Source organism: Haliotis asinina, chromosome 5 (genome assembly GCF_037392515.1).
Source record: "Haliotis asinina isolate JCU_RB_2024 chromosome 5, JCU_Hal_asi_v2, whole genome shotgun sequence".
Lineage (NCBI taxonomy): Eukaryota > Metazoa > Mollusca > Gastropoda > Lepetellida > Haliotidae > Haliotis > Haliotis asinina.
Genome location: NC_090284.1, coordinates 3129266 through 3156284, shown reverse-complemented (window position 1 = coordinate 3156284; position 27019 = coordinate 3129266). Strand labels below are relative to the sequence as shown.

General features: G+C 39.4%; 1 protein-coding gene across 1 annotated transcript in view; it reads left to right on the top strand.

Moving 5' to 3' along the window:
• LOC137283513 (U3 small nucleolar RNA-associated protein 6 homolog) overlaps window positions 1-27019 on the top strand; it is a 154807-nt gene that overhangs the window by 112280 nt on the left and 15508 nt on the right. Inside the window, exon 17 of the mRNA XM_067815056.1 lies at window positions 9879-10064. Within this exon, the coding sequence (XP_067671157.1) occupies window positions 9879-10064 (186 nt within the window). The remainder of the gene's footprint in view (window positions 1-9878; window positions 10065-27019) is intronic.

The window sequence follows — 27019 nt, the reverse complement described above, 5'->3', positions numbered from 1 at the left end:
AGAAAGACTGATGTTGTCAGCTTCATCAGTGTCCGGTTTTACAAGACTAGATTCTGGAGACAGAGAGACCACACAATTCGTATCTTAAACTACATCTCTTGATCAATCAGTTAGAAATTAAGCTTGCTGCTTAATGCTCTGTCTGGACTGTTTCCGCGGTCGACTCAGTCAGTATACTATGCGCGAATAGGGCCTCCAATGTAAAATCTCACTCACTCACCGAATTCGCTCAACTCACTCAAGTCATCAGACTCACTCAACTCATCACTCACTCACTCACTCAACTCATCTGACTCACTCAAATCACTCACTCAACCCATCAGACTCACTCAACTCATCAGACTCACTCACTCTCTCAGCCCATCAGACTCACTCAACTCACTCAACTCACTAACTCTCTCACTTACTCTCACTATGCTTAGTAGCGAATCCCAAATTCACTTCAATTCATTGCCATAATTTGTGGTGCACGTCCATCCATTAGTACATGTATTTTGAACTGTCGTGTTATGGCAGTGTACCACTGAACAAATTATACCAGCCAGTGTTACTTTATACTTACTTTCATGAACACATGAATATAAAAAATATATGAAGAAATCTCCAGTAAGTACCACCAAATTCCTATGAATAGTGACCATATTATTATGATGAACATAACTTTCATAAATGAAATATCAACATAATTTCCATAAATATAAGGAAATTCATAAGGTAATGGTTTTGTCCATGTGAAATAGGGAAAATAACAGCATTACAGTGCTTGAATATACCTGTAGCATGAAATGTGCCATAAATACAATGAATCAAGAATACAAACACTTTTGTGATTCACTGTGGTCCCGTATGAAGTAGAGCAACATGTTGAAAATAAAACACCCCTATTTCATCCTCACTCACTCTGATTGTCATGTACTTGCACAGGGAGTGTTAGGAACATAATGGCGAGATCCCCCACCTTGGCCATTGGTGTGGATCGTGGCGCACACTGATCCAGACACATCACACAGGTGAACACGATTTCACTACACTATCTTGCCTGTCTACACGCCACATTGTCAAGGCAGCCATGTCAGCTTTTGTCCAAGCAGGAAATGGATACGGTTAAAGTGGAGAGACGTCAATGTTTAGTTTAGAGCAGTGTAAACTAAGCCTTGTGTTTATAATGTTTCTCACCTAGGTTGTTTCTTCTACATTAACCTCACAGCTATATATTGTATGTCGGGTCATGTGACCGGGTGAGCTAACATTGGGGGATCCATGATTCAGATACTTTCGGAGCCTTTGAGTATTTTCTCTCACACGTTCATTATCTTTTTACAATTTGTCTTGGGGAATTCAGTGTACTCTCTTGCTACTTTACATTACATATTTTGTGGTTCTGTGATGATGCTGGACCAGACTGTAGTAGCCCATGGCAGTGTTGGTTTGTTGTTTTGCATCTGCTTCCTTCAACAGGAGGTCTTGGTGGAGTTTTTGTCCATTATTCACTGCAGTAGACATAATGCCTGCTGTGGCTGCATGTGATCTGGGGATGAGATGAGAATAGAAATTTGGGTATGCAATCAGAAAAAGCTGCCATGTATAATTACATTCAGTGTTGTCATTGCTTTTTGTACATTTACAGGATTCCAGGAACACAAACTAGAGGATATTTTGGGTGCATTTTGTGCCAACACACCACTTACTCTGGCTACTGGTGGACCTTGATAATTAGTGTCAGATCATGACGTAGCCAGCATCTTTGGATGTTGCCTTATGAATATTTCCATCTCTGGTACAAAGATTTCTTCACCTCACAAGACCATAATGGCATTGGTTGTAGGACACAATGTATCACACTTGTTGATTTGGTTGTCATTGTTCCACAACAGTATGGTGTCTTGCTTACAATGTCAACCACTGTTGTAACTGGGGCAGACTGGATTAGAGCTTTTCGTCTCCATTATGGGTGGATCATTGCTGATCATAAACATTCAGAGCTTTCTCACAGACCATGTTACTGTAAGTTTGTGGAAGTCATGGTGGCTGAGCAGGTTAGGTGACTGACTTTGCTTGCTTGCTTTATAAGATGCTTGACTCTGAGAGTGCAGGTTCGAATCCCAAGTAGGACTCAACCAAAAAGGTACTAGAATTTGTACTTTACTGAGACAGTGTAATTCCAAATATGACATGGCACTGTAAGTATGCAAGGGGAGAGTGAGTATAGTTTTACATCGCTTTTAGCAATATTCTAGTTATAATCACACCTGGCCGATACCAGAACTGGGCTTCATATTGTATCAATATGGGGGATAGAACCAGGGTCTTTGACATAATGAGCAGAGTAGCCATTAGGCTACCTCAGTGCCCCAAAAAGTATGCAAGGAAGTCATGATACATTTACATCACTTGCTCACATTTCTTCAAAGACCTCCAAGCAAAAAGGCGGGTCTAAGTTGCACGGCAGCCTATGATGCTGCAAGTTATTAACAGAGTTGCTTCCTCTTAAATGCCAGGATCTGCTGGTGATTGTTTAACCCAAGAAATGCCTCACATTATCTGTCAGCATAGTGACCCTATATGTTGAACATCTTCAGCTGTTTGAGACAAGACTTACCATGCTATATGAACCAAGTTCCTATGCTGTCTTATATCTGCCATCACACTGTGCAGGATAGACTGTGTCAGGGTCCGTGTTAACTATACATCTGTAATCCTCACTTGGAATCCCATGCCCTACTTTCTAAACACAAAGTTGGGTTTTTACTTCTATTTCAAAACAAAGATGACAAAAGTTGTAACCTAGTTTTGTTTTTCAAACTTCGTTAAACCTCAGTTGAGTTTTTAACAGAGATGTAATACAGTTCATTTCAGTCTGTGATAAAGGGATTGTTGAACTTTTCTGTGATTGGCTTTCCTGTCACATCTGTTGGCTTGCTGGTATATAACTGACGTATTGTTTGAAGAAGAGTGAGCTGTATTATGGATATACAGCTTCTATGTTCTGTATATGTGATGTTTCAAGATCCTAATGTCATTGTCAAGCATGTGGTACATGAGAAGTAATATTGGGGGATTATTTATCACAGCAAGATATAAAGAATAAAGAAGTTGTTTCCATAAACTGTCCTCACTCTTCTTCTCCTCAACTTTCCTGGAATGTGTGTCAAAAAAAGTCATACTGGGTTTCATCCACTAAATGGTAATTCAGCATAATAGTAAATTTCCTGTTAATGTGTATAAATATACTGTCTGTTATTTTAACTAAAATGGTCCCAAGATTTGTTTTGTTTCAAAATTTGTCTCTGAATTCTTAAACTATCAATCAAAACTTTGTGAAATGACAAAATTCACTTAGGTTTGTCCCCAATATAAAGACAGTCACTCACCTCTGATCATGCTGCAAAGTCAAATGTAACTGTTATGATGAAAAGTGGACTTTGGTGTTACGAATACATCATCTGTATCAAATGACTTCTGTATGCTCAGGGTGGTGGGCTAGCCTGGTGGTTAAAGTGTTGTCTTGTCACACAAAAGACCCTTGTTCAATTCCCCACATGGGCACCATGTGTGAAGCCCATTTCTCGTGTACCCTGTGATGATATTGCTGGAATATTGCTAAAAGCGGCTTTAAACCTCACTCAGTGTGGACCTCACTCAGAAGGTCCCGGGGTAGAATAGGCCTTCAGCAACCCATGCTTGCCATAAAAGGCGACTATGCTTGTCGTAAGAGGTGACTAACGGGATGGAATGGTCGGGCTCGCTGACTTGGTTGACATATGTCATCGGTTCCCAATTGCGCAGATCGATGCTTATGTTGTTGGTCACTGGATTGTCTGGTCCAGACTCGCTTATTCACAGACCGCCGCCATATAACTGGAATATTGCTGAGTGTGGCATAAAACTAAACTCACTCACTCACTCACTCACTCACTCAGTGTGCTCTCGTAGACATGCTGCACAGGCCTGATGTCTTTTTTGGCCCATGAATTAATGTTTTCTGAACCACAATATGTTAAGTGAAGCACAATGTTCAGATGCAAGCATTAAAAACCCTATTGCTTTAGGCTGTATTTTTTTTTTGTGAGTAAATAATATATTTTGCAAACATTAAGGTGTAAATGATTAATGCTTCAGTTGACATGTATGGCATGTAACAGCAAAGGTGTCGCATTACTTGATACCCTGCATGATAACCCAGCCATGACGTCACTACAAGTTCACACCTTGACACTACACAATCTGACCCCACTCCTGACATTGTGACTTTAACTGCAGAATAATTGTGCTTATTCTGCCCTGATTGCTGCAGTGGGTTAGCTGTGACATTCCATGTAATCAGCTAATCACAAAGACACTTGTCGTCTTTCAATAATCACCAGTTATACATTTAAAATTACATGCCCAGAATACTTTGAGTTATATTTGTACTATAATGTACACACTTAAATGATTTCTTTTTAATCATTCATAGAAGACATTTCATTTGTGTTTGAACATTAATTACTGGAGATAAGAAAAGCTGATTTAATCTAGAGAAGGAATGGTAATGCCTCCTGTTTGGTTGTGTCAGTGCTGCTATCGGTGGGGCAGTTACCGTGGCAACTGATAAGTAGCAACAGAGCCGGGTACCTCTGCTCTGGTAGAGATTCCTGGAAGTATGAGGCATATATCAGACCTTCTCCCTGCATCTCTTCTTTGCTGATATGCAACATCCATGTTGTTTCCTTCGTAACTTATTATGCAATTAGAGAGGTTGGGATGTGTTTATGTCTGGGATGGAGGTAGGTGTCTCAGGGCAGGGTGAAGGTAGAGACTTGGTGTGGGAGGTCCAGGATGGTGAGGCAGAGTGACCAAGGCATGTGATATACACAACATAGATATGCCCATGCTATACAGTTAATGAAACCATGTGTTATGGCATATATGTGCTACGCACCTAGTGTACCTTATCTATACAAATAAAACATGTATATCTGATAGATAAATTACATGTGTTATACACAGCCATGGTATACCAGTACTATACAAGTAATGCAAACATACGACACTGGTATTATATCCATGTGATACAGACAGCAATGGTATATCAGTACTGTACAAGTTGTACAACCATATAAAACTAGTTTCATATCCATGTGATAGACAACAATGGTATATCAGTACTGTACAAGTTGTACACCCATATAAAACTAGTTTCATATCCATGTCATACAGACAGCAATGGTATATCAGACAGCAATGGTATATCAGTACTGTACAAGTTGTACAACCATATAAAACTAGTTTCATATCCATGTGATACAGACAGCAATGGTATATCAGTACTGTACAAGTTGTACAACCATATAAAACTAGTTTCATATCCATGTGATAGACAACAATGGTATATCAGTACTGTACAAGTTGTACACCCATATAAAACTAGTTTCATATCCATGTCATACAGACAGCAATGGTATATCAGACAGCAATGGTATATCAGTACTGTACAAGTTGTACAACCATATAAAACTAGTTTCATATCCATGTGATAGACAACAATGGTATATCAGTACTGTACAAGTTGTACACCCATATAAAACTAGTTTCATATCCATGTCATACAGACAGCAATGGTATATCAGTACTGTACAAGTTGTACAACCATATAAAACTAGTTTCATATCCATGTGATACAGCCATAAATGGTATATCAGTACTGTACAAGTTGTACAACCATATAAAACTAGTTTCATATCCATGTGATACAGCCAGCAATGGTATATCAGTACTGTACAAGTTGTACAACCATATAAAACTAGTTTCATATCCATGTGATACAGCCAGCAATGGTATATCAGTACTGTACAAGTTGTACAACCATATAAAACTAGTTTCATATCCATGTGATACAGACAGCAATGGTATATCAGTACTGTACAAGTTGTACAACCATATAAAACTAGTTTCATATCCATGTGATACAGACAGCAATGGTATATCAGTACTGTACAAGTTGTACAACCATATAAAACTAGTTTCATATCCATGTCATACAGACAGCAATGGTATATCAGTACTGGACAAGTTGTACAACCATATAAAACTAGTTTCATATCCATGTCATACAGACAGCAATGGTATATCAGTACTGTACAAGTTGTACAACCATATAAAACTAGTTTCATATCCATGTGATACAGACAGCAATGGTATATCAGTACTGTACAAGTTGTACAACCATATAAAACTAGTTTCATATCCATGTGATACAGCCAGCAATGGTATATCAGTACTGTACAAGTTGTACAACCATATAAAACTAGTTTCATATCCATGTGATACAGCCAGCAATGGTATATCAGTACTGTACAAGTTGTACAACCATATAAAACTAGTTTCATATCCATGTGATACAGACAGCAATGGTATATCAGTACTGTACAAGTTGTACAACCATATAAAACTAGTTTCATATCCATGTCATACAGACAGCAATGGTATATCAGTACTGTACAAGTTGTACAACCATATAAAACTAGTTTCATATCCATGTCATACAGACAGCAATGGTATATCAGTACTGTACAAGTTGTACAACCATATAAAACTAGTTTCATATCCATGTCATACAGACAGCAATGGTATATCAGTACTGTACAAGTTGTACAACCATATAAAACTAGTTTCATATCCATGTGATACAGACAGCAATGGTATATCAGTACTGTACAAGTTGTACAACCATATAAAACTAGTTTCATATCCATGTGATACAGACAGCAATGGTATATCAGTACTGTACAAGTTGTACAACCATATAAAACTAGTTTCATATCCATGTCATACAGACAGCAATGGTATATCAGTACTGTACAAGTTGTACAACCATATAAAACTAGTTTCATATCCATGTCATACAGACAGCAATGGTATATCAGTACTGTACAAGTTGTACAACCATATAAAACTAGTTTCATATCCATGTCATACAGACAGCAATGGTATATCAGTACTGTACAAGTTGTACAACCATATAAAACTAGTTTCATATCCATGTCATACAGACAGCAATGGTATATCAGTACTGTACAAGTTGTACAACCATATAAAACTAGTTTCATATCCATGTCATACAGACAGCAATGGTATATCAGTACTGTACAAGTTGTACAACCATATAAAACTAGTTTCATATCCATGTCATACAGACAGCAATGGTATATCAGTACTGTACAAGTTGTACAACCATATAAAACTAGTTTCATATCCATGTGATACAGACAGCAATGGTATATCAGTACTGTACAAGTTGTACAACCATATAAAACTAGTTTCATATCCATGTGATACAGCCAGCAATGGTATATCAGTACTGTACAAGTTGTACAACCATATAAAACTAGTTTCATATCCATGTCATACAGACAGCAATGGTATATCAGTACTGTACAAGTTGTACAACCATATAAAACTAGTTTCATATCCATGTGATACAGACAGCAATGGTATATCAGTACTGTACAAGTTGTACAACCATATAAAACTAGTTTCATATCCATGTGATACAGCCAGCAATGGTATATCAGTACTGTACAAGTTGTACAACCATATAAAACTAGTTTCATATCCATGTGATACAGACAGCAATGGTATATCAGTACTGTACAAGTTGTACAACCATATAAAACTAGTTTCATATCCATGTGATACAGACAGCAATGGTATATCAGTACTGTACAAGTTGTACAACCATATAAAACTAGTTTCATATCCATGTGATACAGACAGCAATGGTATATCAGTACTGTACAAGTTGTACAACCATATAAAACTAGTTTCATATCCATGTGATACAGCCAGCAATGGTATATCAGTACTGTACAAGTTGTACAACCATATAAAACTAGTTTCATATCCATGTCATACAGACAGCAATGGTATATCAGTACTGTACAAGTTGTACAACCATATAAAACTAGTTTCATATCCATGTGATACAGACAGCAATGGTATATCAGTACTGTACAAGTTGTACAACCATATAAAACTAGTTTCATATCCATGTGATACAGCCAGCAATGGTATATCAGTACTGTACAAGTTGTACAACCATATAAAACTAGTTTCATATCCATGTCATACAGACAGCAATGGTATATCAGTACTGTACAAGTTGTACAACCATATAAAACTAGTTTCATATCCATGTGATACAGACAGCAATGGTATATCAGTACTGTACAAGTTGTACAACCATATAAAACTAGTTTCATATCCATGTGATACAGACAGCAATGGTATATCAGTACTGTACAAGTTGTACAACCATATAAAACTAGTTTCATATCCATGTGATACAGCCAGCAATGGTATATCAGTACTGTACAAGTTGTACAACCATATAAAACTAGTTTCATATCCATGTCATACAGACAGCAATGGTATATCAGTACTGTACAAGTTGTACAACCATATAAAACTAGTTTCATATCCATGTGATACAGACAGCAATGGTATATCAGTACTGTACAAGTTGTACAACCATATAAAACTAGTTTCATATCCATGTGATACAGCCAGCAATGGTATATCAGTACTGTACAAGTTGTACAACCATATAAAACTAGTTTCATATCCATGTCATACAGACAGCAATGGTATATCAGTACTGTACAAGTTGTACAACCATATAAAACTAGTTTCATATCCATGTGATACAGACAGCAATGGTATATCAGTACTGTACAAGTTGTACAACCATATAAAACTAGTTTCATATCCATGTGATACAGACAGCAATGGTATATCAGTACTGTACAAGTTGTACAACCATATAAAACTAGTTTCATATCCATGTGATACAGACAGCAATGGTATATCAGTACTGTACAAGTTGTACAACCATATAAAACTAGTTTCATATCCATGTCATACAGACAGCAATGGTATATCAGTACTGTACAAGTTGTACAACCATATAAAACTAGTTTCATATCCATGTGATACAGACAGCAATGGTATATCAGTACTGTACAAGTTGTACAACCATATAAAACTAGTTTCATATCCATGTCATACAGACAGCAATGGTATATCAGTACTGTACAAGTTGTACAACCATATAAAACTAGTTTCATATCCATGTCATACAGACAGCAATGGTATATCAGTACTGTGCAAGTTGTACAACCATATAAAACTAGTTTCATATCCATGTGATACAGACAGCAATGGTATATCAGTACTGTACAAGTTGTACAACCATGTAAAACTAGTTTCATATCCATGTGATACAGACAGCAATGGTATATCAGTACTGTACAAGTTGTACAACCATATAAAACTAGTTTCATATCCATGTGATACAGCCAGCAATGGTATATCAGTACTGTACAAGTTGTACAACCATATAAAACTAGTTTCATATCCATGTGATACAGACAGCAATGGTATATCAGTACTGTACAAGTTGTACAACCATATAAAACTAGTTTCATATGCATGTCATACAGACAGCAATGGTATATCAGTACTGTACAAGTTGTACAACCATATAAAACTAGTTTCATATCCATGTCATACAGACAGCAATGGTATATCAGTACTGTACAAGTTGTACAACCATATAAAACTAGTTTCATATCCATGTCATACAGACAGCAATGGTATATCAGTACTGTACAAGTTGTACAACCATATAAAACTAGTTTCATATCCATGTGATAGACAGCAGTAGTATATCAGTACTGTACAAGTGCTGAAACTAGTCACATCTTATTGTGCTGAACACAACTATGGTATGGAAGTGATGCAAAACCAAGTGGTAGATAAATGATAATTGATAATTTTCTATGTGATGTACATGGCTACATTATACCTTTGAAGTAATGGATTTGTACCTCTGCCTGTAGGTTGCGCTGCTACTGACCTCGACTAAGATCGGACAGGTGGAAGAGGTCCTGAGACAGGCCACAGCTTTGTATCCAAGGTCATCTGGTCTTTGGTGCTTGCACCTCCAGGTTCTCATAGACAGACAGGAGAAACTGCCAACAATCCTGAAGGTGTTCAAGTCAGCTCGTGTTGCCATCAAAGAAAAGGTAGGCAGTAATTACTACTGTGTAAGACTCTGTTAGACCTCTAGACACAAATTGTACATCTTCTGTTTGCTTAATGTTCCTTTATTCTGGAACATTGTATGACAAATGCTCCTGTTTGGAGGAACATCAACTGTTGTATGACATGCTCCTGTGTGGAGGAACATTAACTCTTGCGTGACATGCTCCTGTGTGGAGGAACATCAACTGTTGCGTGACATGCTTCTGTGTGGAGGAACATCAACTGTTGTATGACATGCTCTTGTATGGAGGAACATCAACTGTTACATGACACACTCAAGTGTGCAGAAATATCAACGGTGCGTGAGTGAGTTTAGTTTTACGCCGCACTCAGCAATATTCCAGCTATATGGCGTCTGTAAATAACTGAGTCTAGATCAGACAATCCAGTGATCAACAATATGAGCATCGATCTGCGCAATTGGCAACCGATAACATGTGTCAATCAAGTCAGCAAGCCTGACCACCCGATCCCGTTAGTCGCCTCTTACGACAAGCATAGTCACCTTTTATGGCAAGCATGGGTTGCTGAAGGCCTATTCTACCCCGGGACCTTCACGGGTCACATCAACTGTTGTATGACATGATCCTATGTGCAGAAACATCAACTGTTGTATGACATGCTCTCATGTGGAGGAACATCAACTGTTGGATGACATGATCCTATGTGCAGAAACATCAACTGTTGTATAACATGCTCTTATGTGCAGAAACATCAACTGTTGTATGACATGTTCTGTTTTGGAGCAACATTAACTGTTGGTTGTCACACTCAGAAACATCAGCTGTTCTATAAGGAACATAAACTGTTGTATGAAACACTGTTGTACGTGAAACATCTATGTTTGTATGACATGCTCCTCTGTGGAGGAATGTCAGCTGTTGTATGACTGTTGTATGACGTGCTCCAGTGTGGGGAAATATCAGCATTACTTTTAGGTTTGAATCATAAATATTTTGTACTCTTTATGTATATATATATGTTACTGCAGTGAAGCAGTGAACATGTTTGTGACAAGCAAGCGGGGCAAGTAATCTGAATGCACTTGGTTGCTACAGTTAGATTGGCAATTAAGCATGTGCAATACATGCTGACCACAGTGTGAAATCAATACTGCAACTGTTTAACACATATGTCGTAGAGTGATTTAGTTCAGCAAACCACCATCACGACCCGATTCGCAGGGGTAAATTGAAAATTTAGACGACAACCTGATTCCCTCTTGTTTCAAATGAACTGTTGGTTCCCACATATGAAAAAAATGGGGTCATTTGTCATCTAATACTTGTCAAGCGGTATGTGTATAAGCTAGACATCCTATTGTGCTAGTGATTTTGACAACCAATTCCTTCATATATAACCAGTGTATAACAGTAACTAACCAGCCATAGACGACATTGATAAACTTGAACAGCACAGTTTGCGATTACATTAAACTCTGAATGTCAGTGGCTCTGCGTGGTCTGTCAGCTTCTGTGCTCATTTCTATTTAAGTAAGATGCATGTAAGTTTCTGCACTTTTCAGATATTGTGACAAAATTATGGAATGTATTATTTTTAATATTGATGTGTAGGAGAAATTTCAACTGATGTTCTGAAGTACTGGTGTATTGATGACTTGCATGCTGGCAGTGTGTCTGGCTCCTGACTGCTGCTGTATTCTGCTATCCATTGCATGTCTCTAACGATAGTAGTTAAACGGCAGTGACTGACACACGAGAACTGCACCATGTACGTGATATTGATCTCATCTGATTGGTCCTTCATCTGTCTGTTTGATGATTGGTCTCAAGGATACTAGCGATGTAAAGACTATTATCTGTTGAGGACCCGGGTCTGAACTGCAGTAGACGCTGTTCACTGGCTCCATTAGAAGGACACGTCTTTGTCATGCTATTTATTATAAGTCGTATTCTGTCTCTACGGTTATTGATATTATGGGTGAGACATCCAGTGCAATTAAAGGCAGCAGTACATAAACACTCCATCACCAAATGAGTGACCAGAATAAACATGGCCATGGCTGTGAGAGCAGCACCAAGTTTGTCATGGTGAGTGTAGGACAAAATGCTGGTAGGACTGTGCTTATAGACAAGTGTGTGCACCAGGAAGTGATCTCACACAACGCTTTTCCCTCCAGGTGTCACCACTAGCTTGGACACTGTTCAATAAGAGGCTGCAAAACGACTTAGCATTCCAGCAACTCTTTAAATATGTGTCAAGATATATTGCTATTTTCTTTCCAAACACAGATGTATTTTCACAGTGCCTTTTGTTGTGGCCATATTGAACTGTCGCCCTTTGATATTCTACAAAAAGGTTATTTTTCATTATTTAGACATGTTTATTTGAATCATCATAAACACTATCTATGTAAGAAATTCATGTGATGATTTTTTTGGTTCAGTATTGATCAGAAAAGTCGTTTTTAAGACTGACAGTATTTTGTGACTAATATTGCTTCATTTTTTGGCTGATGTCATCAGTTGGCACATTAGTTCAAAGCAATGAACACACACATTCACACAGGGAGGAGGTCTCGTGTCTGACAGTACAGTGTTAGACAAATGATTAGCGCAGTGTGATTGGTTGAACAACTTTAGTAATGGTGTTCAAAGCCTGGAAATATGTCAGACTTGTCACTTCATACAAATGCATTTCTTGATAAGTATCTTCAAATCCCATATTTGAAAAATGTGCTATTTGTGAAACAGATACTAGTACTTGTGCTGAAATAGATACCACATTAATTAAATATTTAGTTTGATCATTAATCATCGAAACCATTTGGGTTGTGTTCATGTTGTACAAATATACAGGTTCTGTCATGACATTCCAGAATTACATTATGTCACAACTGTCAGAATCCATGTCGAGAGATTCAGTAACTAATAATGGGTACTATACCAAGACATATTAGCAGTACAGTTTATGGTTCCGAATGAACTTTTCAAGCATAAAGTGCTCAGTAAGCCAGAAAAGCTGGCACAAGCTGTGTCAGATGAAATCAGATAAAATACATGTGTGACTGTTCTGGTAGACTCCACTATCTTGTCTCCAGATCAGGGCTGTAGGGTAGGTTAGTAGTTCAAGTGTTCACTTGTCACACCAAAAACCTGGGTTCAGTTCCCCACAGGGTACATTTTGTGAAGCCTATTTCTGATGTCCCCGCCCTGATATGGTTGGAATATTGCTAAAAGCGGCATAAAACTGAAGTCACTCACTACATCATCATCATACTGTATTACCAGAAGTATGTTTTAGACTTTGTCAGTATGTTTCATGAGCAGTTCTCCATGAAGGTGATGAATGATAATATGACTTTGTTCATTTCAGCATGTGGTTGTGGAGGACAAATGTAAATGTGAAAGTTATGGCAGGAACATGGTAACTTGATTTTTGGAAGACAGACCTTCAAGTTTTTGAGAAACTGTTTTCCAATATTTGTATATGTCATGATGATCAAGTCTTTACCCCATCTGATGTTTTTAGGAGATTACAAACATGTGGTTCTTGTTCAAAGCAAGAGATTCATAGTCTTTTTAACTCTTTTCAAGACATGTTTTCCTTCCAATTGATGTTCAACATTTGTATTTGGCCAACATGATCTCTCATCATCCCTCATGCTGTTGGTATCACCTGACATGTATTTCATAGTTTGAGGCAGCATATATTGTTAGTAGATCAGACAGTTATTGTACTTGGGGAGTTAGTGACACCAACATGGCAGCTTACATCTGCCAAGGCTTAGTAAATTTATCCACCTTCAGCACCAGGAGACAAGATCACCAATCTGGAGGCTCCAGTACGACTGCTGTGTTCAGACAGGGTATTTAGAGCACATGTGTGAGTTTGGCTGTGTGATGTGTGTTCCTAGTGAGACAGCTAGACATCATCCAGCAATGGTCACGTCTCTGGGGGCTTACAGACGGTATCAGTCCAGCTCACTCAGGTCCTGGGAAGCCGATACGTTTCATATCCATTGATTCTTGCACTGCTTTGTCCAAATCTTTACAAGAATTTCTTAGGTGATAAAAAGATTTATTCCACAGACCATTTGTATGCCATTACTGTTGATATTTAATATGCAGCTTTTTGTCACAGTAACTCAGAGTCAGTCTTAGCACTGGTGGTTTATGAATGTTCATGTGTGCTTTCTTAGTCAGGGTGTAAACACCATGAGCCAAGTTCCTCTGATTACTATCCGACTCTTTGTGCTCAAGTCCGTCCATCTAGCCTCAACTTGTGGCACAGCCAGTCGTAAGTGTCACCTGTGTTGACTGAGTCAACATACACTGGTAATATGTATGCAAAGATTGTGTGCATATAAATATTATCCTATCACTATAAATATGGATGTATAGGGGTGTAAGGCCAGTACTCCACAGCCATTGAAAGCCTGTGGGTGCTGCTCCTGTATATCATGTCAATATAGAAGGGCACCAATTGTCTGCTGAAGCAATCAAATAGAAGGCTGGTCGTCGCCGTATACATCGGTCCTGATCACTCATAAATGTAAACTTTTGCTTTTTATTCCTTTGAGTGGAGGAGAAGAATGGACAGAAATTTGTATTAATGCAAGTCGTGCAGCCGCTTTCTGACCAGGCAGGCAAGTTCAGCATGTCTCACAGTCCGGTGCACTATCTAGAGACCAAGCACTGGGCTGAGCAGACGCAGATAAAGACTCGCCTCAGTCTGATCAGGGAAGACTTAACTCTACTTTATACGCACCAAGAGCTTAACTGAAAGGGCTGGGAAATAACCATGAAATGCTTGTCTGTAAATTGATCGGTGTGTTTATTGGTGTTGAACAGAGTGCTCACTTGGTCCTCCACTCTGGGCCACTCTCACTCCCATATCTTCCACCAAGTGATCAGTGTCACTACCCTACTAATCAGTAGGAAGTGGACAGCACTAAATGTTTGCTTTCAAACAACGTACATGAAGTTGATCATCACACACAAAGATATTGTCATGTCATTTTGACATGTGTATGATATCTAAAGAGTTTATGAGGCCCATTACTGTCAGTGAAGGTCATATGTCTATATTAACCCGCTGTTAGGAGTGAGGGTGTGTGGACAGACTGGCAATGAAGGCTCCTGGCTCCTGGCTCCCCTGTCATTAGTGGTGTAAGCTATGGGATGTGTTGTGTCCTCTTAATCATTGTGGGAGTAGCTATTGCTACAACATAGAATACTTAATATTAGTTTCTACTTACATTATTTTATTAATCAGATATTTTAGAATTTGATATTTTTTAATGCTCATGCATCTTCTGTTGAGGTCATTGTCTGTGTAAAATGATGATGACTTTGAGTCATTTGGGTTTGATAAAACAGGTCAGATTGTGAACTGCTAAATCCTTTGCAGTAAATATTCAGTACTCCATTCAGCTGCTTAGAGAACTGTGTGGTCAATGTCACCTGTTGTACATATGATGGAAAAAACAGCACTATATCTTACCACACATCATCATGTGTTAACAAGTGCCTGACATGATATACCCAGGTCATTAACAGCTGACGGACATGATATACTCTGATTTGTATCACTGTCCAGACATGATACACTGTCTAACATCAGTTCCTTCGAAGCAAGGTGTCTCATATAGTATCTAGAGGAGTGTTATGCAGTGTTCTATCAAAAATAAACTCTCGTCAGTCTTACACATACAATTTGTCAAAAACACGACCGCTCATGTCCAAAGTTCTAACAAACTGTTTTAAAAACTGCTATTGGGGAAACCTCGTGCAGGCTCAACTCCACGTGTTTCACGAAGTCAAGAGTGTTTGCGCGAATGTTCATATTTCAGAAACAAAAATGCATGCGAATATTTTGCGTTCACAAACACAGTTCCTTCTCCTGAACAGAGGGATCCACCTTCATTGGCATTTATATATATATATACTCGGGCTCATTATTGAAGGGTCAAGCGATACATAGTTCATTGAAAGATGATGCACTTACAAATATTGAAACAATTCAGCGCATATCAAGGTTTATTGTGTTAGCAAGCAGGACACATGAAAGCAAGTGACAAAAAATTCCTACAGTACAAACAATCAGGAGCTGTATAGACCACCCCTCAAAAATGAAAACAACAAACATTACTCAGTCAGTGCATCAATATCGTGTGTAACCTCCTTCAGCTTCCACGACATATGTGCACCTATTTCTCATGCTCCTAATCAAGTTTATGAAGTAGGCTTGTGGAATTGCATCCCATTCCTCCAGAAGAGCCCTCCTGAGTCCTGCAAGATCCACTGGTGCTGGATGGCGCCTGTAAACATGACGACCCAGTTCATCCCACACATGCTCAGTTGGGTTGAGGTCTGGTGAACAGGCTGGCCATTCCAGACGCTCTACATGCTGTTCCTGAAGGAATTCCGTCACGAGTCTTGCCCTGTGTGGCCTAGCATTGTCATCTGGCAGTGTGGGGGGTCAACCATAGTAAGCATGCATGGTCTGCAAGAAAGGTACTGCAAGAGGAGCCAAAATCTCATCCCGATAGCGCTGTCCTGTCAGATTACCTTCAATGACGTGTAGTGGTCTTCAACCAGTGGAGGTAATCCCTGCCCAGGCCATGACCGACCCCCTGCCAAATCGGTTGTGTGTGGCTGCAGTTGCATCTGTAATCCTTTCTCCATTACGACAGCAAATCCTCTGACTACCATCATGGAAGCTCAAGTTGAACTGACTTTCATCGGTGAATAAAACTGGAGACCACTGACATTGATTCCACCGCCCATGACGTCTACCCCATCTCAAACACACCTGCATATGACATGGTGTCAATGGTGGGCGAACTCCAGGCCCCCTACACTGAAGTCCTGACGCCCTTAATCTTCGACGAACTGTGTTCATGGATATCCTTACATTGTTAACATTGAAATGTTTTGTCTGGAGATCAGCAGATTTGAGGAACCTGTTACAAAATGCAGTATTAACCAAGTGTCTATCCTGACGAACTGTGGTGACTCTGGGACAACCTGGACGTCGTGCTTATTCCATAGTCCTACTAACTCTAAATTGCACTCTGACTCAGATTGAACCGATAAGCCACCTCTCGCTGTGTTTGACCAGTTTCCAAGAATGCTACAGCTTGACCTCTTTCAACAGGTGTCAAAAACGTCTCATAATGAGGACCAAATTCAAACATCAAACTGACCAGGTAACAGCAGCAAAACAATGCGTACCGACGTGTAATCATTTACACATTTCTCACATATCTTAGAAAGTATGTGCAACCCATGCACGATGAATTGTAGGTTGCTTTCCATGTTAATGAAATTAACCCAAAAGGCACAATTGTGATATGAACTTATTGGTATTAAAGATGACAAAAACATCATTATTATGACCTGCTGTCTTCGTCCAAGCTGTGAAAAAAGGTTATGAAACATTGGATATTTCACTTGAAGCATTATTATAACTGAGTTAACGATTTCATCGAACGGTATTAAAATTGGCTTGACCCTTCAATAATGACGCTGAGTATATATATCCCTTGACTGAGGTGACCTGCCTAGAATAGTTTTCACTACCATTTCATAAGAATTTGAGACACTGAAACATGTACTTGCTATGGTTGAATGGATGAATGTCTTGCTGATTGCACTGCAGATGAAACAATAACATCACATGGGTATTATCAAATAATATAGTTCATTATTACCCCAGTTTACATTGACGCACAACAGTTATGATCTAACTCATTTCATATTGATTTGTAGAAGGCATGATTCACCCTAGTTTATATGTGACAAATAAGACCAATTTACCTCAGTTTATTTTGACATGAATAAGGCCAATTTACCGCAGCTTAGATTGTCATGAATGATGCCAATTGACCACTGTTTTCATGTACATGGACCGGGCCAATTGACCACTGTTTTCATGTACATGGACAGGGCCAATTGACCACTGTTTTCATGTACATGGACAAGGCCAATTGACCACTGTTTTCATGTACATGGACAGGGCCAATTGACCACTGTTTTCATGTACATGGACAGGGCCAATTGACCTTTGTTTTCATGTACATGGACAGGGCCAATTGACCTTTGTTTTCATGTACATGGACAGGGCCAATTGACCACTGTTTTCATGTACATAGACAAGGCCAATTGACCACTGTTTTCATGTACATGGACAGGGCCAATTGACCACTGTTTTCATGTACATGGACAGGGCCAATTGACCACTGTTTTCATGTACATGGACAGGGCCAATTGACCACTGTTTTCATGTACATGGACAGGGCCAATTGACCACTGTTTTCATGTACATGGACAGGGCCAATTGACCACTGTTTTCATGTACATGGACAGGGCATACTCTTATCTCAGATTGCATTTACAAATACTAGACATGATTTACTCCAGTTTACATCACCAAGATATTTCAGCCTGGGACAAGGTTGGTATAATCCTGCTTTTGCATTGATAGCATCTTCTCTCCACATTCCTGTGATTGTGTCTGGTGCTTGTGTCTTTGTGTCGTCACATCTGGCTTTGTGTCGCACCGTCTGTGTCAACAATAGCTCCTTCATTCCCTGTCTCCAGCCAGCCTCTCTAATCTGTGTGGACAACACTGTGTTTGTCTAGCAAATATTTCAGCTCAGCTATCAAAACAAATACTTGATACTGCTTTCAATCTCTTAGTGTGAAAATCAGCAAATTTAATACTTTTTATATCATGGATGTTTGCAGTAGTATCGTGTTCCCAGTCATATTGGTACCTGAGTGGAAGATCCCAAGACAAAAACTTTTGTCATTGTTTTCCTGTTTCATTTGGTTTATCAGGTGGTTTCCAGGATGACTACAAACCAAACACCACTGCCACAGACAAACTGGTGAATTTACTGTTGTTTTGCTAAATTGTTAAGTTAATCTTACACCCTTAGGTCAAATAGCAGACCTGAAGTTGATGTTCCTGGTGATGGAGTCTACACACATCCTGGGAGCCTGAGTCGTGACAGTCGCACTGCATCCACCATGACTTGTTCACCAGCATCAGAGAAATGTTTGTTCGCAGCAAGTGTCGAAATCAGAAACAACAATTAGGCTGCTGTCGACTTGTGGTCATCTCATGTTGCGGTGGTTTCCGTGTTTGTGGAATGCAAACAACTGCTGCGAAGGTCACTTCGAACCCTCCTGACCCAGGAATACAGCACGCAGTTGTCAGGCATATTCTTAGCACTGACATCATGTCCTCTGCCACTCCTGTAGTACAGGACAGGTCTCCAGCACTGAGACAACAGGTGCTCAGTTTCCAGTAATTTGCTGTCATCATATATATATATATATATATAAAACACCCAAGTCAATGATAAAGTTGGAATATTGTTGACTGGCGTTATGCAACACTCTTAGTCATTTATCAGATCAGTGTAGAGCCATCATTGCAGCACCTTAAGCAACACTCTGCTTCGCCTTAAGCAACATTCTGTGTTGCCTTAAGCAGAACTCTGCCTCACCTTAAGTAACTCTCTCTGAACTTAAGCAACTCTCTGTCTCCCTGGGGCGGTGGGGTAGCCTAGTGGTTAAACCGTTCGCTTGTCACCCACATGGGTACAATGTGTGATGCCCATTTCTTGTGTCCCCCACCGTGAAATCGCTGGAATATTGCTAAAAGGGGTGTAAAACCAAACTCACTCACTCTGTCTCCCCCTTAAGAAGCACTCTGCCTTACCTTAAACAGGACTCTGCTTCGCCATAATCAGTGCTCTGCCTCACCTTAAACTGGGCAGTGCCTCAACATTAGGAGGACTTTTACCTTATTCTAAAGGGACTTTGCTATGCTGATAGGGGAACACATTCTCTGTCTCACAGTCCCCAAACCAAATTGTTTTCCTACTGCCAATCCCCTTCTGCAATGCTAAAGCCCTAAATGAAGCAAGTCTAGATTCCTTCAGGTTCAGATTCTGAATCTGTGGTCTCCCTGGAGCTCCTTTTCAATTTATATGGGTTTGTTTGTTACCATCAAAGTAGTATATATATTCAGAGACTAAGCATTAGTCTAGGGAACACAGAGAATACAGCACTCATCAGCATGTCTAATTTGTACCTCTCTGATAACAATATGTATCTGGTTATGTATTCTTAATGTATACAGCTATTAACATTTGTTCGTAACTGCACAAAGATCTGCTAGGTGTTAGTGCAGAGTGTGTGTTTCACAACCAAGCAAGCCCTTGAGATACGTTAGCCATAGCTGGAGTAAGCCAATTATTATTATTTCAGTGCTAGTGTTGCTCTGAGAGGAATTTGCACAAGGAAGTAGAGCAAGGTTCACTTTGATCTTAGCGATGTCTTCATAATAAGTATGTGATGCCGCAGCTACATATGTACCATCATTTTGTGATCAACAATCTCACAGCCAACTATCCAACTAACCAACCAACCAACCAGCCAACCAACCATCCAACTAACCAACCACCCATCTATCCAGCCAACCAACCAGTCATCTATCCAGCTATCCAACTAACTATTCAACTAACCAGCTAACCATCCATCTAACCAACCATCTATCCAACTAAACAACCAACCACCTATCCAACTATCCAACTAACCAACCAAGCATCGACTTTGCTATCCACTTAACTATCAACTCAACCAATCAACAATCCACTCATCCATCCTCCCAACCATCTACATCAACCAACCATCCTACCATCAAACTCCCCTCCCCACCCCTCCCCACTTCTTCCCTCATATTTGCCCAAGATTTGTCTTGCCTACACACCTGTCCTGACCTGGCTGTCTTCATGTACCATCATACCCACCCACCTGTCCTGACCTGGCTGTCTTCATGTACCATCATACTCACTGTCCATCTCCTGCTGTAGCTACAGTGAGCAGGCCATATGACTGACAGGTTACGGAACCTGTTTGCTGACATTGTTTGAAAGTAGGGGGACCAGCATGTCACGTTTATTCCTTTCCTCTGTGTATTAATACAATCAATTCAGCTCCACATTCTGAACAAGTGTAACCTTGAAAAGGGGTTATTTGCCTTCCATAACAATTGAACCCAATGGCCATGGGCCTTTGTGCTTTCCAAGTCAACACAAGGCTGTCAGCAAATTGCCGTACATGTCAAATTCATGTTTTTCATGGTTAGCTCTGCTGTAGAAGGCCTGACTCTCAGCGTTACTATGGAGGAGTTTCTCGCCCCCATTGTGGACTCAAACTGCCAACAGGACTTGGGATTTCTCACAGATCATGGAGGTCACTTTCAACCATTCTGTGGACATGGGGTTCAACAGGATGCAGTGATCTCACTTGTTCTCTTCAGAGAAAATGCCTTGGATTGCAGTGTTGACTTGTTGGTTGTTGTGTTACATCAGTTACCTGTGACAGTCACTTAGTGGCTAACTCTCTGATAACTAGTGTATGGAATGACTGGCTCAGTTGAGTAAAGTACTGTAATTCATGCTTAGGCTGTGTACACCAGGTACGTTTCTGTATACAGACATGTACACTAAACAAAGGCAAAATACAGAATGATACCTGGTACCCTTCACAGCAGACAAGTCCATAGTACACATCACAAAACCAAAACGGAATTTAGTAGTTCCCATTCAACTAGTTGCCAGTGTTTTTTTTAATTACAAAATATTCCCTTCAGTGTATGGTCATTTCTTGTATGTAATATAGCAGTATGACAGCTCCAAACAAGAAAGGACACAGTGGATACCAGAATCATGCTAAAGTACATTTCTGTATTCTGATTTTGGCTAGGGTAAGTTTTCCTATACAGAAACATGCCTGGGTTACATAGCTGAAGTGTTCATGCTGACAATGACGTCTTCAACGTAATTCACTGTACATTGCGTTGGATCCATGAAAACCATAAACAAAAGTTCAAATCCTGATTTACTCTGGTATTGTTTGTTGGTTTGTTGGCGCTGTGCTTGAGATGGGTTTCATGGAAGTGTTACACAGTAGTACCATCATAACTGCAGGGTTCCCTCAAAGATCCGACTGACAGACCTCACAGAGCAGGAACAATCTTCTCTTCTCACTCAGGGTCTGTGACAGTGAAACTCCAATATGTTCGAAGTATTTATTTGCGTAAGTCGCTTAGGACATGTCATGCGTCAATACAAGTTTGGTACTTCATCCAGTTTGTTGCAGTGGGGTAGTCTAGTGGTTAAAGCATTCACTCATCACGCTGAAGAGCCGGGTTCGATTCCCCACATGAGTACAATGTATGAAGCCTATTTCTAGTATCCATCGCCATGATATTGTTGGAATGTTGACAGAAGCATGTAAAAGTTAAGACTCACTCACTTTACACAGGTTCTAGAAATCCATGAGACCTGATTCTCTTCACTCACTAACAATTCTCAATTACTCTCTCTCTCAAATTAAAAGAATATTTCGCCAGGAAATGGAAAGTAAATGCTGTTAAAAGAAACATTAATAATGAGAGTTGCTTTTTTGGTATATGTAGTAATCATGACAGTCATCTGAGAAATTGTCTTCATATGAAAAAGAAATTCAGAAAAAATTAAATATTTAGAAACATCACCTTGATGGATATTATACATGTGTAGATGAATGTGATTATGAGGGCTTTTAGAGGCCATCTTTTGCTCGCAAGGTTTGATGAGTAAGAATAAAATATCTTTCATGTCAGTGATTGCCTTACTAAATATGATGATACTTGACTTGAATGTTTGTAACTGTAACTGTAACTGTTTCACACAGTCCCCTCACATGAAGCAGACAGCATTACACAACCAATTAACAACCACTCTCTCTCGGCCATATTCCTCTTCCAGTACATATAACATTCTGAGCACTCTCCTACTTCACTAAATGCAGAAATATCAGCCATGAGACAAAAAGACAGTTCTAATGTTAGATGGAGAATAAGTGAAGAGTTCTTGATCTAACAATCAGTACAGATAGCTTAGAATATGATTTTGATGGTTAAGTTCTCCTTCCCAAATTTTTATGAAATCTAACTGGCTACAGGTTTCTTAGAGAGAGGATTTTTTTCTATCATAGATATGATGTCATCTTGGAGAAGATCAGTAGAACATTTCCTAGTTGAAGCACAATACACTTTATTCAGGAATAATTTAAACTCAAGGCCTGACTGCTCTAATTTTGAATGTATTCAGAAACTACTAAAACACAACTCCAGTGAATGTTACCTAAGGGGCCCGAAGAAGTCTTTACTCTCATCTGAGCTGTAAATGTTCGAGTGCTCATCAGTTTGTACTCTAGACCACAGTAAATACAATTCAGTAGTTCATCCCAAAGTTAAGTATTTCAGTGATGAAAAAAGATGGACATCTGTAAATCTCTGTTTGCTGAAGGTAGCTTGTTTGGCAAAATAGTAACTGTTCACAATTCTCTTTTGATGGAATTATAAGTTTTAACTTAAAGAAGGGGATCAAGCAGAATATTGTAACCCCTCTCTCTGTTTGTCCATCTGTGATGTCCCCTCCTCTACCCCGATTCCTACCATCCTGCCAGTATCCTCTACCACAAGCTGATGCTCTGCCATTACCCCACTCACACCCACATCCCCGTCATACCTGAACCTTAAAACCACCCCTAGCCCAACACTAGTCCACCCCTAGTCCACCACTACAGCCATTACAACCACCTACTGACCCATCCCAGCACTGCTACCACCCCTCTCCATCTGTTTTCACTATAGGATAACGTTTACCCGTGAGACCAAGGTTTAGAGCCAGTTTTGTTACAAAAATATATACCTCAGTTGGAGTCCGAGAACATATTGTTAATGTATCTCGCTCCATCAGACAGACTCACTTTCTCTTGCACTTGACATTTTTATCCATGATAAATTCATGTAATATTTACATGAATTATACAACTTGATAAGCTTCTCTGTCAGGAACCATCAAGTCTTGTCCTTAAATGATGCAAATGTTGCATGCTGCAAATGCTGGCGTGTTCGGTTTTGGTTTCAAGTGTTAATATATATAGGCTGCACCTCGTTGACATATTGCTGTCAACACAATGTCACCTTGTCAAGGATTTTCTGTTTCATAAGTACATATGGTACAGTTTCAAGAACATTTTGGGTTCTCACATTACTAGCAACTGTATCTAAACATTGAAAGAAAACGGAGATGAAATTATATCTATAGGTTAGTCGGCTTAGGAAACATCACAGAAATGTGAGATAATGACAATTGTTTACATCAAACTGTTTGGCTGCCATAAGTGCAGTTTAAACAATCTTGCAAATATCTCCATGTAACTGCACCTCGTGAAGCACAATACAGATTGATTGTGCTTTGTATGAATATACAGGAATCAAATTCTTCAGTTTTACACTCATATATTCTCCCTCTGAGCTTCTCGCCTTCTAAATCTCTCACTCACCTCACTCACTCTGCCATCCTCACACACTCATCCTCTCTCACTCACTCTACAATCCTCATTTACTCTTATCCTCACTCACTTTATAATCCTCATTTACTCTTATCCTCACTCACTCTATAATCCTCATTTACGCTTATCCTCACTCCGCCATCCTGTCACACTTGTCCTCACTCATTCACTCACTCACTCCGCCATCCTGTCACACTTGTCCTCACTCCGCCATCCTCATTCACTCTTATCCTCACTCACTCACCCCTATGCTCGTGAAGATCAGGTCACAATTGGTCTTCACCAACACAAGCTTGTTGTTAGAGTCAAGTGACAGGACTTGGTTGACACTATAAGTTGTTGACTGGCCACGAAGGGGCCATGGGCTCATGTACCCTAAACAGGGAGTGTAAAACCGAAGAATTTATCTCACCAAACACCTGAATGGATAGGTGGATGGAGAAGTGGATGAAAGTTTGCATGTAATGGATGGATGGGTAGATTAAGGATTGTATATGATGAATGGATGGATGGGAAGATTAAGGATTGTATATGATGAATGGATGGATGGGAAGATTAAGGATTGTATGTGATGAATGGATGGATGGGAAGATTAAGGATTGTATATGATGAATGGATGGATGGGAAGATTATGGATTGTATATGATGAATGGATGGGTGGGTAGATTAAGGATTGTATATGATGAATGGATGGATGGGTAGATTAAGGATTGTATATGATGAATGGATGGATGTGATGAATGGATGGATGGGTAGATTAAGGATTGTATATGATGAATGGATGGATGGGTAGATTAAGGATTGTATGTGATGAATGGATGGATGGGTAGATTAAGGATTGTATATGATGAATGGATGGATGAGAAGATTATGGATTGTATATGATGAATGGATGGGTGGGTAGATTAAGGATTGTATATGATGAATAGACGGATGTGATGAATGAATGGGTGGGTAGATTAAGGATTGTATATGATAAATGGATGGATGGGTAGATTTAGGTTTGTATTTGACAGATGGATGGGTAGATTGAGGTTTGTATGGGACAGATGGATGGGAAGATTAAGGATTGTATGTGATGAATGGATGGATTGGAAGATTAAGGATTGTATATGATAATGGATGGATGGGAAGATTAAGGATTGTATATGATGAATGGATGGATGGGTAGATTAAGGATTGTATATGATGAATGGATGGATGGGTAGATTAAGGATTGTATATGATGAATGGATGGATGGGAAGATTATGGATTGTATATGATGAATGGATGGATGGGTAGATTAAGGATTGTATATGATGAATGGATGGATGGGAAGATTAAGGATTGTATATGATGAATGGATGGATGGGTAGATTAAGGATTGTATATGATGAATGGATGGATGTGATGAATGGATGGATGGGTAGATTAAGGATTGTATATGATGAATGGATGGATGGGTAGATTAAGGATTGTATGTGATGAATGGATGGATGGGTAGATTAAGGATTGTATATGATGAATGGACGGATGTGATGAATGGATGGGTGGGTAGATTAAGGATTGTATATGATGAATGGATGGATGGGTAGATTAAGGATTGTATATGATGAATGGACGGATGTGATGAATGGATGGGTGGGTAGATTAAGGATTGTATATGATGAATGGATGGGTGGGTAGATTAAGGATTGTATATGACAAATGGATGGATGGGTAGATTGAGGTTTGTATTTGACAGATGGATGGGAAGATTGAGGTTTGTATGTGACAGATGGATGGGAAGATTAAGGATTGTATGTGACAGATGGATGGGTAGGTTGAGGTTTGTATGTGACAGATGGATGGGTAGATTGGGGTTTGTATATGACAGATGGATGGGTAGATTGGGGTTTGTATGTGACAGATGGATGGGTAGATTAATGTTTGTATGTGACAGATGGATGGGTAGATTGGGGTTTGTATAAAATGAATGGGTGGTGGGGTGGGTGGATAACCAGGTGAGTGTTGAATAGGAGACTGGTTGGAAAGATGGATGACAAGGTGCAGGTGCAGTTTGTGTGAACAAGTCAGGCAGGAACACTCAAATAGAGATTGTGTTTATCAGGTGAAAAGCTAAATGGACATCATGCATTTTCTTATTGCAGGTAGCTATCACTTTTCAGTACCAGGGGCGGTGGAGTAGCGTAGTGGTTAAGGCGTTCGCTAGTCACGTAGAAGACACAGGCTCGATTCCCCACATGGGTACAATGTGTGAAGCCCATTTTCTGGTGGCCCCTGCCATGATATTGCTGGAATATTGCTAATAGTGGCGTAAAACTTAACTCACTATTCAGTACCATCAGTTATAGTGAGTGTAACTATTCCCAGAATACAGCTGCTTATCACAAAGGTACACACTGAACAGACAGACTGGTCAGGTGTGTACCGTTTTACATATTTTCATACAGAATGGAAATATGTTTTACCAGGGTACATAAGGTGGACTCAGTGGTCCAGGTTTAGATACCAAGCAGCTCAGCAGCACTCCTCAATATTCTAGTGAGCTTCATCATTCAAGGATTCT